Raw genomic sequence first — 15,724 nt, 5'->3', positions numbered from 1 at the left:
TCAGAGAAATTGTTGGTTCTGAGTTCAGTGGCAAGACTAATGTCAGTACACTCAATTCAGAGTTGCAGATCTGGAGTCACATTTCGATCAAGGTGGCGTATTTACACCCCTTAAGAATATCAGTTATAACTATCCATTGTGATTACAATTACTGAAACTAATTACCATTTAAGATCCCTCGTTGATTTTGTGGGATTTCAAGTTATGTTCTCTGGATTTTAAACTCAGGTTTCCCAATTTAAGTGCAGAAGTATTACTGTTACTTTAATAAGATAAAAGTAAATAGTGCAAAGTAAACTTTGGGCAAATTAATGGTTTAGGCTGGAGAATGGCACTTTAATTGCATGAACAGTTTAATGAAGAGGGCTGTTACAACTATGGCACTGTCACAACCTGATACAGGAAAAGATCACCATTTTTGATTCTGTATACATTTTATTTTTGGAGTTTAACAGAAATTTGTCTGAAATTTTGAATGTCACCCTGTGCATCAGATCACTAGGCATTATTCACAGTAAAGGTACAGAATGCAGTACTGTATAGTCTATAAATAGAAAGAATTATATCACATAAAATATTATTCTGCCTTATCCTAATTGACAATCATTTAAAATTTAAAGTGTTGATGTGAACTTGCCAGATCATTATAAATATCTTTTTTTTTTCAGTCCACCTCTCCACACTTCTTAACCCCTAGCTCCAAAACATTCATTAGACAAACCATTTTTTTTTGTGTGCTGGCCCAGAAGTGATTGCTGTTCGGCATTCTGCACATTAAAATTTTTATATAGCAAGTCATTTGATTTATTGTGAGCAAAACCTGCTTTTGCTGCCCATTCCTAATTGCCAGTGTGGTGGTGGGAGTGAGCCCAGATTCCCAAGTCACTAAAATTCTTCTGTTGAAGCTATTTCTAGATTTTTCTAGGAGGGTATCAATGATTTCGACCCATCAACGATGAAGGAACTAATTGCTGAAGCTTACCAGTCCCCAACAATGTTTGAATACCTTTACCAGAAGAGTTATGTGGTATTACAACATCGAATGGAATATCACATAAAATATTTAAAACTATCACGCTGTTCATTGAATCTTGGTTAAGTCTCACAATTTGCTGTAAATGAACAGTTATAATTATAATTTTGACAAAATTAACAAAAAAAAATGTAAGGACAACTTAGTGACATATTTTACAACTGCCTGAAACAATATCTTGGAACAACAAAATAGTGGGGAAGACAAAAATATTAGAACTTTCAAATGTGTCTATTAACAGTCGAGTTTTATTCTCAGAGTGCCTGAGTAAGTTTAGACGATGGTCACGTATCAAAGTTCCTTATGCTTCAAATTCCTAAAATTGATTCATCCCAAAGCTTTTCCTCTTCTGTTCTTGTATCAACATCCTTCTTCTTTTTCTGTTTTTTATGTCTTTGTTTTACATCGTCTTTTTCTATATTCAGGTCTTTTTTATCTTTCTTTTGTTTCATCTTTCCTTCTTTGTTCAACATAAGCCCTTCTTTATCTCGTTCAACTGGTTTTTGACCAGTCTGATTTGTATTTGGTTCCAACCTCAGTGCTTCAACACCTTTCTCCTTCCTGAAGTTCTCATGTTTGCTCTCTCTTTTACATTCAATGTTCTTGTTTCTTTTCTCCCTTCTGTGCTTCTTCTTCTTTGCCCTCTTGTCTTTCTTGTATGAACTAGTGCTATCATCAGAACTCACTGGTTTACATTCATCAGCTGACTCCACACTGCATAGATCCTGAGTTTTTTCTGGACAGGTTAGCTTCAGAGGTGGTATCTTTTCTGTGTAATATTTCACAGGCAAGTCACTGGTCTCTAGAGGTTGGATCGTTGAATGATCACCTGGGAAGGGGGGCCATTGTACTTTAGTTTCCTTATTCACTGGGAGTGGGTTCTCCTTTTGGAAGCTACTCGGGCTGGGGCCAGGCATGTCTTGTTTTTCGTCCAATGAGCAATCAGAAGATTGTAGTGAGTTGTCCATGTGGAAGCCACTGTTCTCTTCCTCCTCCTCCTCCTCCTTTTGATTGTCCTCAAATTTTCTAAAACACATCTTTGGCACCAGGCCTCTTGCTTTTTGAACTCTGATGAAGTCATCAAGTTCATCCTGGAATGAGTGGTATTTCTTTGATTTTGTGTTCTTCACCAGGTTAGCCACTTCCTGCTCTCTGCAAAAAAAAAAACCCAGCTCATTTTACTTCTGGGAAAATCCCAGTCAATTTTTTGACAGTTTTGTTGAGCAATGAACCAAAATATTCTCCTATGAATTGTCAAGACAGTTTATTAAATAGAACAGTACAGAATAGGAACAGGCCCCACTGGCGCACAATGTCTGTCTTGAACATGATACCAAAATTAAACTAAATCTCTTCTGCATGCACCTGATCCATATCCCTCCAAGCCCTGCATATTCACATGTCTTCTTAAATACAACTATTTTATCTGCATCTGCCACTACTCTGCTGGCCTTTCTAAATCATAGAATAGAATATAAGAGCTGGGAGGTGATGTTGAGACTGTTTAAGGCATTGATGAGGCCAAGTTTGGAGTATTGTGTGCAGTTCTGGTCTCCAAATTATAGGAAGGATATAAATAAGTTCGACAGGGTGCAAAGAAGGTTTACAAAAATGTTGCCTGGATTGCAGTATCTTGAAAGATTGAGTAGACTGGGACTTTATTCATTGGAGCGAAGAAGGTTGAGAGGGGATTTATGAAGGCAATTATGAAGGCAATAGATAGAGTAGATGTGAATAGGCTCTTTCCTTTAAGGGGAGGGGAGATTGGAACAAAGGGGTCATAAGTTAAGGGATAGAGGGCAAAACTTTAGGAGTAATATAAGAGGATGCTTCTTCACTCAGAGAGTGGTGGCTGAGTGGAATGATCTACCTGAAGAAGTAGTTGCGGCAGGGACAATTCTGTCATTTAAGAGGAGGTTAGATGAGTACATGGATATGAGGGGGTTGGAGGGTTATGGGCAAGGGAGTGGGTAGGTGGAACTAATGGAAATTCTTGTAAAATGGTGCGGACTAAAAGGGCCGATATGGCCTGTTTCTGTACTGTAAATTGTTATATGGTTATACTCCTGGAAGCCTGTTCTAGGCACCTCTGTGTAACAAAAATTGCCCTGCACATCTCCTTTAAACTTTCCCCCTCTAACTTAAATGCATGTCTTTTAGTAATTGGACAATTTTACCCTGGGAAAAAAATTCTCTTCATCTCTCTTTGCCCTCTCATGATATTATAAACTTCGATTAGGTCTTCCCTCCAGAGAAATTGGTTCAAGTTTGTCCAGTTCGCTTTTAGCTCATACCCTGTTATTCAGTCAGGATCCTGGTAAATATCTTTCACAAACCCAAATGGACCAGCCACATAAACACTGTGGTTGCAAGAACAGATCAGAAGCTAGACCCACTTCCCCAATTTAAAAGGCACAATTTAGGATTATGATGGAATACTCTCCAGGATGTAACAGATAAATGGAGGATATTCAAAGGGGAAATTTTTGAGTATACAGAGTTGGTCTATCCCTGTGACGATTAAAGGAAAGGTTATAAAATATAGAGAGTCTTGGTTTTAAATGGATATTGGGAATTTGGTTTGGAGGAAGAGGGATGTGACAACAGGTATAGACAGCAGGGAACAGATAAGGTGTTTGAGGAATATAAGGAGTGTTAAAAAGAAAGAAATTAGAAAGGCTAAAAGGAGATATGAAGCTGCTTTGGCAGGCAAGGTAAAAATAAATCTCAAGGGTTTCTACAGGTACATTAAAATTAAAAGAATAGTGAAGGATAAGATTGGGCCCCTTGATGATCAGAGGGGTAGGCCACATGAGAAGTCAGAAGAGATGGGGGAAATTTTAAATGATTTTTTTTTGTCTTCACTCTTTACTCAGGAAAGGAAAATTGAGCCAGGTGAAGGAAGAAAATCTGGTAGTGAGGTCATGGATAATATTCAGATTAATAAGGAGGTAGTATTGGCTATTTTGAAGAGAATAAAGGTGTATAAATCGCCAGGTCGATGAGATATTCCCTAGGACCCTGAGGGAGGTTAGTGTACAAATAGTGGGGGCTCTAACAGAAATTTTTAAAATGCCACTGGCCACGGGGGAGGTGCCAGAGGATTGGAGCATAGCTCATGTTGTTCCACTGTTTAAAAAAGGCACCAAAAGTAAAGCTGTGAGTCTGATGTCGGTGGTGGGTAAATTAATGGAGAGTGCTCTTAGAGATGGTATATACAATTATTTAGAAAGACAGGGATTAATTAGGAGTAGTCAACATGGTTTTGTACATGGTAGATCATGTTTAACCAATCAGAGTTTTTTGAGGAGGTTACTAAGAAGGTTGATGAGGGGAAGGCTGTGGATGTTGTTTATATGGACTTTAGTAAGGCCTTTGACAAGATTCCACATAAGAGGTTAGTTAGGAAGGTTCAAGCATTAGGTATTAATGTTGAAGTAGTGAAATGGATTCAACAATGGATGGGAGATGCCAGAGAGTAGTGGTGGAAAACTGTCAAATTGGAGGCCGGTGACTAGCGTTGTCTGTCATATATATTAATGATCAAGTTGATAGGGTGGTAAATCGGATTAGTAAGTTTGCAGATGATATGAAGATTGGTGGTGTTGTGGACAGTGAAGAAGGTTATCAAAGCTTGCAGTGGGATATAGGACAGTTAGAAGAGTGGGCTGAAAGATGGCAGATGGAGTTTAATAATTATAAAGTGAGGTGCTACATTTTTGTAGGTCTAATCAGCAAAGATCATACATGTTAAATGGTAGACAATTGAGGAGTGCAGTAGAACAAAGGGATTTAAGAATTCTGGTACATAATTCCCTGAAAGTTGAGTCACATGTAGATTGAGTGGTGAAGGAAATATTTAGTGTGTTGGCCTTCATAAATCATAGTATTGAATACAGGAGTTGGGATGTCATGTTGAAGTTGTATAAGCCATTGGTGAGACCAAATTTAGAATACTGTGTGTAATTTTGGTCACTGAATTATAGGAAGGATATAAACAGAATCAAGAGAGTTTAGAGGAGATTTACAAGAATTTTGCCTGGGTTTCAGGGTTTGAGTTACAGGAAAAGGTTGAGTGGAGGGGGGGAGGGGGGGGTGGAAGAAACACTTTATTCCCTGGAGCATAGGAGATTGAAGGGTGATTTGATAGAGGTATTTAAAATTATGAGGGGGACAGATAGAGTCAATGTGGACAGGCTTTTTCCATTGAGAGTGGGGAAAATTCAAACAAGAGTACATGGATTGAGACTGAAGAGGGAAAAGTTTAGGGGAAACACGAGATGGAATTTCTTCACTCAGAGGGTGGTGGGAATGTGGAATGATCTTCCATCCAAAGTAGTAGATGCAGGTTCAATTTTAACATTTAAGGAAAAGTTGGATAGGTATATGGACAAGGAGAGTATGGAGGGTTATGATCTGGGTGTGGGTCAATGGGACTAGGTGGGAGTAGGTGTTTGTCACGGACTAGAAAGGCCGAATTGGCCGAATTATGTGCTCTAATTGTTATATGGTTATATATTTCTGGATGAATACATCTCCAACTATGCTTTAGAAGCTTGACTCCATCCAGTTATTATGCATGATATTGGAATGTCTACCATAAAGTGTTATTTGGTTAATCTTCCAGATGTCTCCAATATCATTTTGCAAACCAATGAGTTTACAACCAGGAACAATGGCTCCAGGAGCATGGGAGCACTCTTTGCTCATGTTTCTCTCCTTGTCATAAACCATTTTGAGCTGGAAATATATTGGCTGTCTTCGGGGATCACTGGGACTAAATCCTGCATCTCCCTGCCCATCAGCAGTATCTTCATTGAAAGATCATCCAAGGTACAGCAAGATCTGGATGAAATGGGAAAGTGGGCGAAGGAATGGAAGATGGAATTTAATTTGGGCAAGTGCAAGGTGCTGCCCTTTGGTAGGTTGAACCCAGTCAGAACTTACATGATAGGGTCCTGAGGAGTGCTGGAGGGAAAAGAAGCTTGGTGATACAAGCATGTAGTTCCTTAAAAGGGGAGACACAGCTAGACAGGGTGGCAAAGAAGGTACAACATGCTTTCGTTCATCAGACAGGGGACAAAGTGCAGGAGCAGGGATACCATGTTACAAATGTGGGAGACAGACTTCGAGCCCAAAGGGAACCTTGTTCACACAGAGTGGGAGTATATGGAATGAGCTGCCAGAAGCAGGCACAATTATGACATTCAAAAGATATTTGGACAGAAATAAGGATAGTGAAGGTTTTGAAGATATGGGCTTAATGCAGGCAAATGCAAAGAGCTTGATGAGCATGGACCAATTGGTCCAAATGGCCTGTTTCCATACTGTGGAACTTCTGATTCAGATTTCAGAGTACATATATGACATCACATATAACCTTGAGATTCTTTCTCCTGTGGGTGAGGCCGAATTGCCACATATTGGCAGTACAAAAAAATCTTAAAGTAGTGATATACACCCAAGTGACTAAGTGATTTGTTCAATGGTAAAGTGTTCAAAAACAAGCTCCAATTGCTTAGAAAGAATTTAACGATCTAAAAAGGACAGATTGAACAAATAAAATCTTATTTATTCCATGAAGACTTATTTTACAGCTAATTACTGCCACTTGACATTTTGATTCAATTATAGTTATGATACATTATTAAATCAATGAAAAATGTCTGGAAAAAAATCTCTTACTTAAATTGATGCTTGAATCCTTGTAAATGCCTCTGGTACTGCTGAATGGAATTTAGTGTAATGCTGCAGATGGCACATGAAAAATGACCTGTTTCCATTATAAGAATAGAAATGGAATAAGTTTTCCAATGAACTTCCAATAATTGAACAAAAATGTTACAATTTCAATTATGATTTTCAAATTTACACACTAGTGATTAAAAATATGTTGCCAAAATATTCAATCTATACAGTTCTTCTCATGCCTGGATGTTTACATGTATGTTATTTACTAAATCAAAAGCAAAATACTGTACTGAAGTTGCTGGAAATCTGTAAAAAAAAAACCACAAAATGCACTCAGCAGGTCAGAGAGAATCTGTGGAAAGAGAAAATTAACATTTGAAGTCAATGATCTTTTACCAGAAATAGGAAAAGTAAGAAATTGAACATTTTAAATTGTGGTGAAGGAGCAAGGTGAAGGAAACAATTATTAGGTTCATAAAAGCCTTAATTGATTTTAAAAAGTTTATGTATTTAACTTTGAAATGCAATGTGCTAACTTCTTCACACATAAGACTACATTATAGAACAGTTTATCTGTGAAAACATTGAGTTTCCAATCTCTAGTACATGATGGCTGCACAAATGTAAGGTTTAAGATTTATAGATTTACCTGGAATATATAATACCATTATTAGTTCTGATTTTCCCTTTATTTTCCAGATCCTTACAAGGGTTTGATTGAAAGTTATTCAATCTCCAGATAATATTGATGCAATCACAAAGAAGACTCACCAGTGGCTATACTTTGTGAGGTGTCTGAGGAGGTTCAGTATGTCACTGAAGACTCTCGTAAACTTCTACAGGTTATCTGTGGAGAGCATTTTGGCTGGTTGCGTCACTGCCTGTTATGGAGGGATCAACTTTCAGGACAAGAATAAAACTCCAGAGGGCTGTTAACTCCGTCTGCGACATCACAGGCACCAGACTCACTCCATTGAGGACATCAACATGAGGCAGTGTCTTAAAAAAGCAGGCTCCATCCTCAAAGACCCTCATCACCCAGACCATGCCCTCTTCACTCTGCTACCATTGAGGAAAAGGCACAAGGACAGCTTCTTTCCCACTGCCATCAGATTCCTTAATAATCAATGAACCAAAGATGCTGCCTTACTTTTTGTGCACTTTTATTGTTTTTATTATTTTATTTTATTTTTGATACCAATGTCGTAAAATGGTTCAAATAATGTATGTTTGCTCTATGACGCTGCCGTAAAACACTGAATTTCATAACTTGTTCATGACAATAAATCCTGATTCTGATACAAGCTAACAGACTTGCATTTGGTGTTTCACTTCACTAATGCTCATATTTCCTTACCATTCTTTTCAGAAGAATCTATCTTCTTCCCCAGTTCTTCCATTAACTGTCTCCTTGTGTCATTTTTCTTGTGCTTCTTGCCAATGTAATGTTGTTGGGCCATCAGTGTGTTTTTAAAAGAGGCATTACAAAGTTTGCAGAATTTGTTAGGATCTTCCTGATCCAGAGCTGTAGTGGCTGTCACAGAAACTTCCTTAGTAGTATCTTGCATGACCATTTCGGGCGATTCACTGTGTACAGAGGTGATTCGCTCTGAAGATTTATTTTCCACATCTGTGGATACCGTGATTGAACACTGTACTGAAATGCAAAGGAAAGGTCACAATCATTCTGATGTTGGATCTCATACTGCTGTTCTTGAAAAATTATATGGTATTTATCTAAACAGATTCTACTCAAGCTGAGGTCGCATTTGCAGCTTTAATGCAGAAAATTGATCAGCAAATCATATTTGATTTAGGGACACAAAAGAGGAACTTAGACACTATTTGTTAATATTTCAAATGTTCAGTCTTAATGTTAATTTTCTAAGCTAATAGAAAGTATTCTTAGAGATAATATATATTTAAGTATCTGGAGAGACAGAGTCTGATCAGGAATACTCAACATAGATTTGTGCGTGGAAGGTCAGTTTGACAAATCTTGTTGAATTTTTTGAGGAGGAGATTAGGAATGTTGATGAGGGTAGGGCAGTAGATGTTGTCTATATGGTTTCAGTAAGCCCTTCAATAAGGTTCCACATGGAAGGCTGGTAAGGAAGGTTCAGGTGCTAAGTATTAATTTTGAGATAGTCAAATGGGTTTAACAGTGGCTAGGAGGTAGATGCCAGAGAGTCATGGTGGATAACTGTCTGTCAGGTTGGAGGCTGGTGACGAGCGGTGTGCCTCAGGGATCGGTGTTGAGTCCCTTGTTGTTTGTCATTTACATTAATGATTTGGATGATGGAGTGGTAAACTGGATTAGTAAATATGCGGATTATACAAAGATAGGTGGAGTAGTGGATTGTGAAGGTTTTCAGAGATTGCAGAAGAATTTGGATTGCTTAGAAGAGTGGGCTGAAAGATGGGAGATGGAGTTTAATGCTGAGAAGTGTGAAGTGTTTCATTATGGTAGGTATAATCAAAACTGGACATGCAGTGAAGGGGAGGGCATCAAAGAATGGAGAAGAGCAGAAAGATCTAGGAATAACTATCCATCGTTCTTTGAAGGATGGATCTCATGTGGATAGAGTGATGAAGAAAGCTTTTGGTACGCTGGTCTTTATGAATCAAAGCATAGAATATAGGAGTTGGGAAGTGATGTTGAGACTATTCAAGGCATTGGTGAAGCCAAATTTAGAATATCAATAAGATAGAGAAGGTGCAAAGGAGATATTGGATTTCAGAATCAAGATTACAAAGGAAGATTGAGTAGATTAGGTCTTTATTCATTGGAGCATAGAAGGTTGAGAAGGGATTTGAGAGAGATATTTAAAATTATGAGAGGTATAGGTAGAAAAGATGTAAATAGGCCTTTTCCCTTGAGGGTAGGTGAGAGGTCATGAGTTAAGAGTTAGGGGGAAAAAGTTTAGACGTAACATGAGAGGGAACTTCTCTCAGAGAGTGGTGGCTAAGTGGAATGACCTGGAAGAGGTGGTCACAGCAAAGCCAATTTTGTCATTTAAGGAAAGGTTAGATAGTATATGGAGGGGATTGGAGGGTTATGGGCAAAATGCAGGTAGGTGGGACTAGAGGAGATCACTTAGATCGGTACAGACAAGAGGAGCCAAGATGGCCTGTTTCCAAACTGTAATTGTTATATCGTTATAATAGCAAACACCAGAAGGTATCTGTAGAAAGTGAAGGGAGGAAAGTTTAGGGGATACATCAGGGGTAGTTTTTTTTTACTCAGAGAGTTGTGGGTGCCTGGAACGCCTTGGTGGTGGTGGAGGCTGAAATATTAGGGATATTTAAGAGACTCAAACAGGCACAAGGATGAAAGAAAAATAGTAGCTTATGAGGTTGGAATTTATTTATTTTTTGGTAGGAATATATAGGTCATCAAGGGCTGAAGGGCCTCTACTGTGCTGTAATGTTCTAAGTTCTGTAAGTTTGGTATGTGCCAGATATTGAGCTCATACAGTTTTTCACATATTTGTAAACATCAATAGACTGTATATTTTGGTCTCATGATCGACCATGATTCCTACAGATATGATCAATCGTGGACATTCTCAGGACAACAATGTCCAAGTACCTGTGATTACTGCATTAGAAGCATTGCATGCAGAACAATTCATCCCTTGATTCCCTAATGCAAAAATTCATTCAATTTTCTTGACCACATAATGCTAAAAAATTCACACTATTGAATTTCTAGACAACAGAGATGTACTTTTATTGAAAAGCAAAAAGGCAGCACAAAAAGGGGAATCATTGCAACCTCCAAGTTTCATTTCAAGTTACACAATATCCTTATTTGAACATTTACTATCGCATAAATCACTGTCACTGGGATATAGTCCTAGAACTCGCAACATAATAGTTCTCTACATTTCAGTAAGATGGCTTTCCACCAACCTCTTTATGATGAACTGTCCATTTAGATCAAGTGAGCCTTTTCCTACTCTACAGTGTTGCATATTAAGCAAAAATACAATGCTGGAGAAACTTAGCAGGTCAAACAGTGTAGAGAAGAAGTCCAAAAATCCGGATGCCAGAAATCCAGATCACCTGAGAATCAGGACTTTAGAGAAACTCTCAAATTTTTTAAATTTAGTGGGCTTTGTTTGCATGTGTACATGCATAACATGCAACCATTTTATTTTTCTTTAAAACTGCTCGTTTTGATAAATGAAGCATGCTACATTTGTAAATGAATAAACTTTCAAAATTTAACTGTTCATCTCTTCTTTATTCCTCCTTAAATTTGAAAAGTACTGCCCAAGAATCCAGAAAATCCTGACCAACCCAATCCCTGAACAGTCTGGATTTTTGGACTCCTAGTGTACTTTATATAGCAAAGATAAAGATACATAACCAATGTTTCAGACACTATTTGACCTGCTGAGTTGCTTCAGCATTGTGTTTTTACTTCAATCTCGGAGTTGCAGATGTTTGTGTTTTACTACTAGATTTTTAAGCGCCCAGGTTTTCTGATGGCTATCTCCATGGATGCTGTCTGACTTTCTGAGACCTTCCAGCTCTTCTTTGCTTGCTCAAGATTCCAACATCTGAAGTTCTTCTGTTTCTCTAGAAAATTAATTTGTTTTTCGCTGCATCCTTAGTTTTATAACCTCAATAATTCTAAAATGTCCTCAACTATGTTTCACATAGCTTGGGGAGCACTTTAGGGTTTTACTATTTCATGTTTTTCACTTTACATGGAGTATTGTTTTGGGGAAGAAAGGGCTTCCTACATCCTCAAACAAGTAATATCTCAGCCTGTGTTTTATTATCAGAAATCTGAACATTCTGAAAAAAAACCTCACAATAAATCACATTGGAGCTTGCCTCATACAATACCAAGGTTTGATGTTTCTTTACACTGCAATGTATCACCTCAATTGACAGTGGTAAATACTCTGAGAAAATCAGGCAACAAGATCAGTGTACAGAATGGACTTATTGGGAGTATGGACTTCCTACCAGTCTGTGGCTGGATTACAGAGGGCTGCATCCTGACGAGTTGTTTAAGCCGCTTTGCGTGGACTTTCCCCTGATAGTGGAATTGTGCAGCTATAGGGGACGTGAAAACCATATTACACAAAATGCAAAATTTATTCTTGTCCATTCCTCCTGATCCAGCATCCTGTAAACAAGCATCAGGTACAATCTTAGTCTTTTGTAAGTGGTGATTAAAATCTTTAGTATTTGTCCTTTAAAAAGGCACTCTACAAATATGCTTAGACCTTGATTGTTAGTGTTTAAGATCACTGCAAACCTATTGGTCAAATAACAATGGGCATCAACTTGACAAAATGCACGAAAAAAATAGTATTTCATTTTCTATATTTTCGTGGATCTTTCCTAGAGCCAACATTCTAATGGCATCATGAAGAAAGCTTGTCAGGACCTCTACTTCCTCAGGGATTTATGGAGGTTTGGAATGACATCGGAAACCTTGGAAAATTTTACAGATGTGTGGTGCAAAGTGTGCTGACCGGATGCATCATCGCCTGGTATGGGGACATCAATACCCCCGAGTATAAAATGTAGTGGACTCTGCCAAGGACATTATAGGCAAATCCCTCTCCACCAATGAAAACATCTACAGAGAATGCTGCCACAAAACTCACACCACCAGGTTCAGGAATAGCTGCTACCCCTCCACCATCAGACTTCTCAACAACAAACTCATTCAGGGACTAATTTAAGGACTCTTCTGCACTTTATTTTTTCTCCTTTCTATTGCACAGCCAGTTGTTGACATTTGTTTACATGAATACATAGTGTACAGTTTTTCTTTCACTACCAATGAGTGGTAATTCTGCCTTGCCTGCAGGAAAAAGAATCTCAGGGTTATATGTGATGTCATGCATGTAATCTGAAAATAAATCTGAAATTTGAACTTAAAACATGGATTTCTCCAATTCTAATAGAACTTAGGTGTCTTAATATATGTACATTTGAACATATACTGTCACCTATACCATTTTCACTGGGACAAAGTCCTGGAGCTCTCCACATAAGAGCTCTGTGAGTTTCTATAAGACAGCTCACCACCAACGAACTGTCCACAAATGAAGAACTAGAGGCAGCTCACACTTACTATAAAGTTGCTCTTTTAAACACCCAGGCTTTCTGTTGAAAATTCAATAACTATCAACCATCAATGCTACATTTGTTGGCAACTTGATGGCTTCTGTAAATCCTTTCGCACATTTGCAAGACTCATGTAAATCTCATTGAGAAAGGTAAGAAAATCATGAACTGGTGAGTATGAAATGGAGAAACCTAAACTATAGGGATGGGACAGTTAGTGTAGTGGTTAGTGCAATGCTGTTAAAGCATCAGTGACCTGCGTTTGAATTTGCCATTGTCTATAAGGAGTTTGTATGTTCTTGCCTTGTCTGCATAGGTGCTCTGGTTTCCTCTCACTGTTCAAAACGTACCAGGCATGTAAGTTACTTGGTTCGGGCTGTGAGTCGGAGGAGGTGGCGACTGGAGTTTGGGCGACTATCTGGAGGAGGAGGAGCTTGGAGAGAGTGAGGGGGTTAATTGGCCAAGGAACTAATAAAAGGAGGGTAAGTATAATGGAGCGGCCAGTGAAGAGCAGCCCAGTGCGTGAGTGGCACAGTGAAGGAGTGGGTCCTTGAGGCTTTGGCTCGAGAGGCTTCGGTGAGCGTCCTGGAATAAAGGTAAGGCAGTCACAGTTAATTTAAGAAGATGTGAGGAAAAGGAGGAAGGATGTGTGAGGGCAGTTTTCTGCTCTCAATGTCACGTGAGGGAAGTCATGGCATCTTCACGTCTCCTGGACATCCACGTGTGCACAAAGTGGGCTGAGCTGCAGTGTCTAAAGGACCAAGTTAGGGAATTAGAACTGCAGCTCGATGACCTCTCTCGTTAGGGAGAGTGAGGCCATCACGGATAAGAAGTGTGGCCTAAAGGACCGGGTCAAGGAACTTGAGCTGCAGCTCGATAACCTCACTCTGGTTAGGGAAATTGAGGCTATCGTAGACAAGAGCTACAGGGAGGTGGTCGCACAGGGGCCATGGGAGGAGGGGCAGTGGGTTACCGTTAGGAGGAAAGGGAGGGGTCAGGTTCATGTGCAAGCACCCGTCTGAACTCAGAAATCGGTACTCCACCTTGAGTACTGAGGAAAGGGATAGTCAGACTATGGTGGGCAGGGGTGTGGTGTCAACGTCTGTGTCCAGAAAGGTAGGGATAAAAGGAAAAGGGTGATAGTCATACGGGATTCAATGGTTAGGAGGACAGACCCCCCGAGGTTTTTGTGGACATGATAAGGAAAACCAGATGGTGGTTTGCCTCCCTGGTGCCAGATGTGTCTATGAGCGTTCAGAACATCCTAAAAGGGGAGGGTAAGGAGCCTAAGGTTGTGGTACATTTTGGTACCAATGATGTTGGAAGGAAGGAGGAAATGGTCCTGCAGAATGAGCATAGGGAGTTGGGTAGGGATCTTAAAAGGAGGACCACGAAGGGGGTAATCTCTGGATTGCTTTCTGTGCCACGTAACAGTGAGGGCAGAAATAGAATTAGGTGGAGGTTAAACATGGTAAAAGTGGGGGGGGGGGGGTAAGAGATAGGGTTTCAAGTTCTTGGACCATTGGGACCTTTTTTGGGGAGATGGGACCTATACTGTAATGATGGATTATATCTTAATCCCAGAGGGACCAGTTTCCTGACGGGGGCATTTGTTAGGGCTGTTGGGGGGGGGTTTAAACTAGTATGGTTGGGGACAGGGTTTCAAGTTAGGCAGGACAACAGGGAGAGGGTTTGTAGGCTAAAGAAAGAGACATGTTTCAATAATTTGAGAGAGGAAAAGCAGGAAGTAGTAAAAAGATGTTGTAGTGACAATTATGAGAATTAAATCTTCGTCCGCGAAGCCAAGCCAAAGAAAAAAAAACAGAGGAGGATAGGCAGAAGGTAGGATGTAGGAGATCCCTGAGATGTATTTATTTTAATGCGAGGAGTGTAGTAAGGAAGCTGGATGAGCTAAAGGTGTGGATTGACATGTGGCATTATGATATTGTGGCCTTTAGCGAGATGTGGTTGAAGGGAGGTTGTGATTGGCAGTTAAATGTTCCAGGATTTTGCTGCTTTAGATGTGACAGAGTTGGTAGATTAAGACGGGGAGGTGTGGCATTACTTGTCAGGGAGGATATTACAGCAGTGCTGAGGCAAGATAGACTGGAGGGCTCATCGAGGGAGGCAGTGTGGGTAAAGCTGAAAAATAAGAAGGGTGAGGTTACTATTATGGGGGTAAATTATAGGCCTCCAAATGAGGAAAGGGAACTAGAAGAGCAAATGTGCAAGGAAATAGGTGAGATGTGCAGTAGAAATAGGGTGCTGTTGGTTGGGGATTTCAATTTTTCAAACGTAGATTGGGTAACGCAGTCTGTAAAAGGGCAGGGTGGCTTAGTATTTATGCATTGTGTTCAGGATTGCTTTTTGCAGCATTATGTTGAGATGCCAACAAGAGGGGGAGCGGTGTTAGATCTGTTGTCTGGGAATGAAATGGAGCAGGTGACGGAGGTAAGCGTTGGAGAGAACTTCGGATCCAGTGATCACGGGTCCATTAGCTTTAGCTTAATCATCATTAAGGGATAGGTCGGGTCCAAGGTTGAAGGTCTTCGAGTGGGGAAAGGCCAGATTTGGAGAAATGAGAAGGGATTTGCAGAGAGTTGCATGGGCTGATCTTTTTGCCGGAAAGGATGTAGAGGAAATTTGGGGGGCATTTAGGGGAGAAATTTTGAGAGAACAGGATATTTATGTTCCAGTCAGGCCGAAAGGGAGGACTAAAGGTTCGAGGGAGCCGTGGTTTTCTGGTGAAATTAAAAAGTTGGTTTGGGACAAGAGGGAGGCCTATACCAAATATAAAAAACAAGGGATTGAGGAGATGTATCGTCATTACTTAGATTGCAGGAAGAACCTTAAGAGGGAGATTAGAAAGGCAAAAAGAAGATATGAGGTGTCCATAGTTAA

The 15,724-nt window shown here is 39.7% G+C and overlaps 1 protein-coding gene across 16 annotated transcripts in view; it reads right to left on the bottom strand.

Annotated features, from left to right (window-relative positions):
- Positions 1-335: 335 nt before the first annotated feature.
- Positions 336-15,724, bottom strand: part of LOC138757024 (zinc finger matrin-type protein 1-like) — a 100,167-nt gene continuing 84,778 nt past the window's right edge. For all 16 annotated transcript variants that reach the window (XM_069923619.1, XM_069923627.1, XM_069923628.1 and 13 more), the window contains 4 exons: positions 11,708-11,870; positions 8,082-8,381; positions 6,719-6,806; positions 336-2,185 (listed from right to left, as the gene is read on the bottom strand). In XM_069923619.1, coding sequence (XP_069779720.1) covers positions 1,342-2,185; positions 6,719-6,806; positions 8,082-8,381; positions 11,708-11,870 — 1,395 coding nt within the window. In that variant the 3' untranslated portion in view covers positions 336-1,341. The remainder of the gene's footprint in view (positions 2,186-6,718; positions 6,807-8,081; positions 8,382-11,707; positions 11,871-15,724) is intronic.

This window comes from Narcine bancroftii, chromosome 3 (assembly GCF_036971445.1).
Source record: "Narcine bancroftii isolate sNarBan1 chromosome 3, sNarBan1.hap1, whole genome shotgun sequence".
NCBI lineage: Eukaryota > Metazoa > Chordata > Chondrichthyes > Torpediniformes > Narcinidae > Narcine > Narcine bancroftii.
The sequence above is the reverse complement of the archived record's forward strand: the minus strand, read 5'-3'. Positions and strand labels throughout refer to the sequence as shown.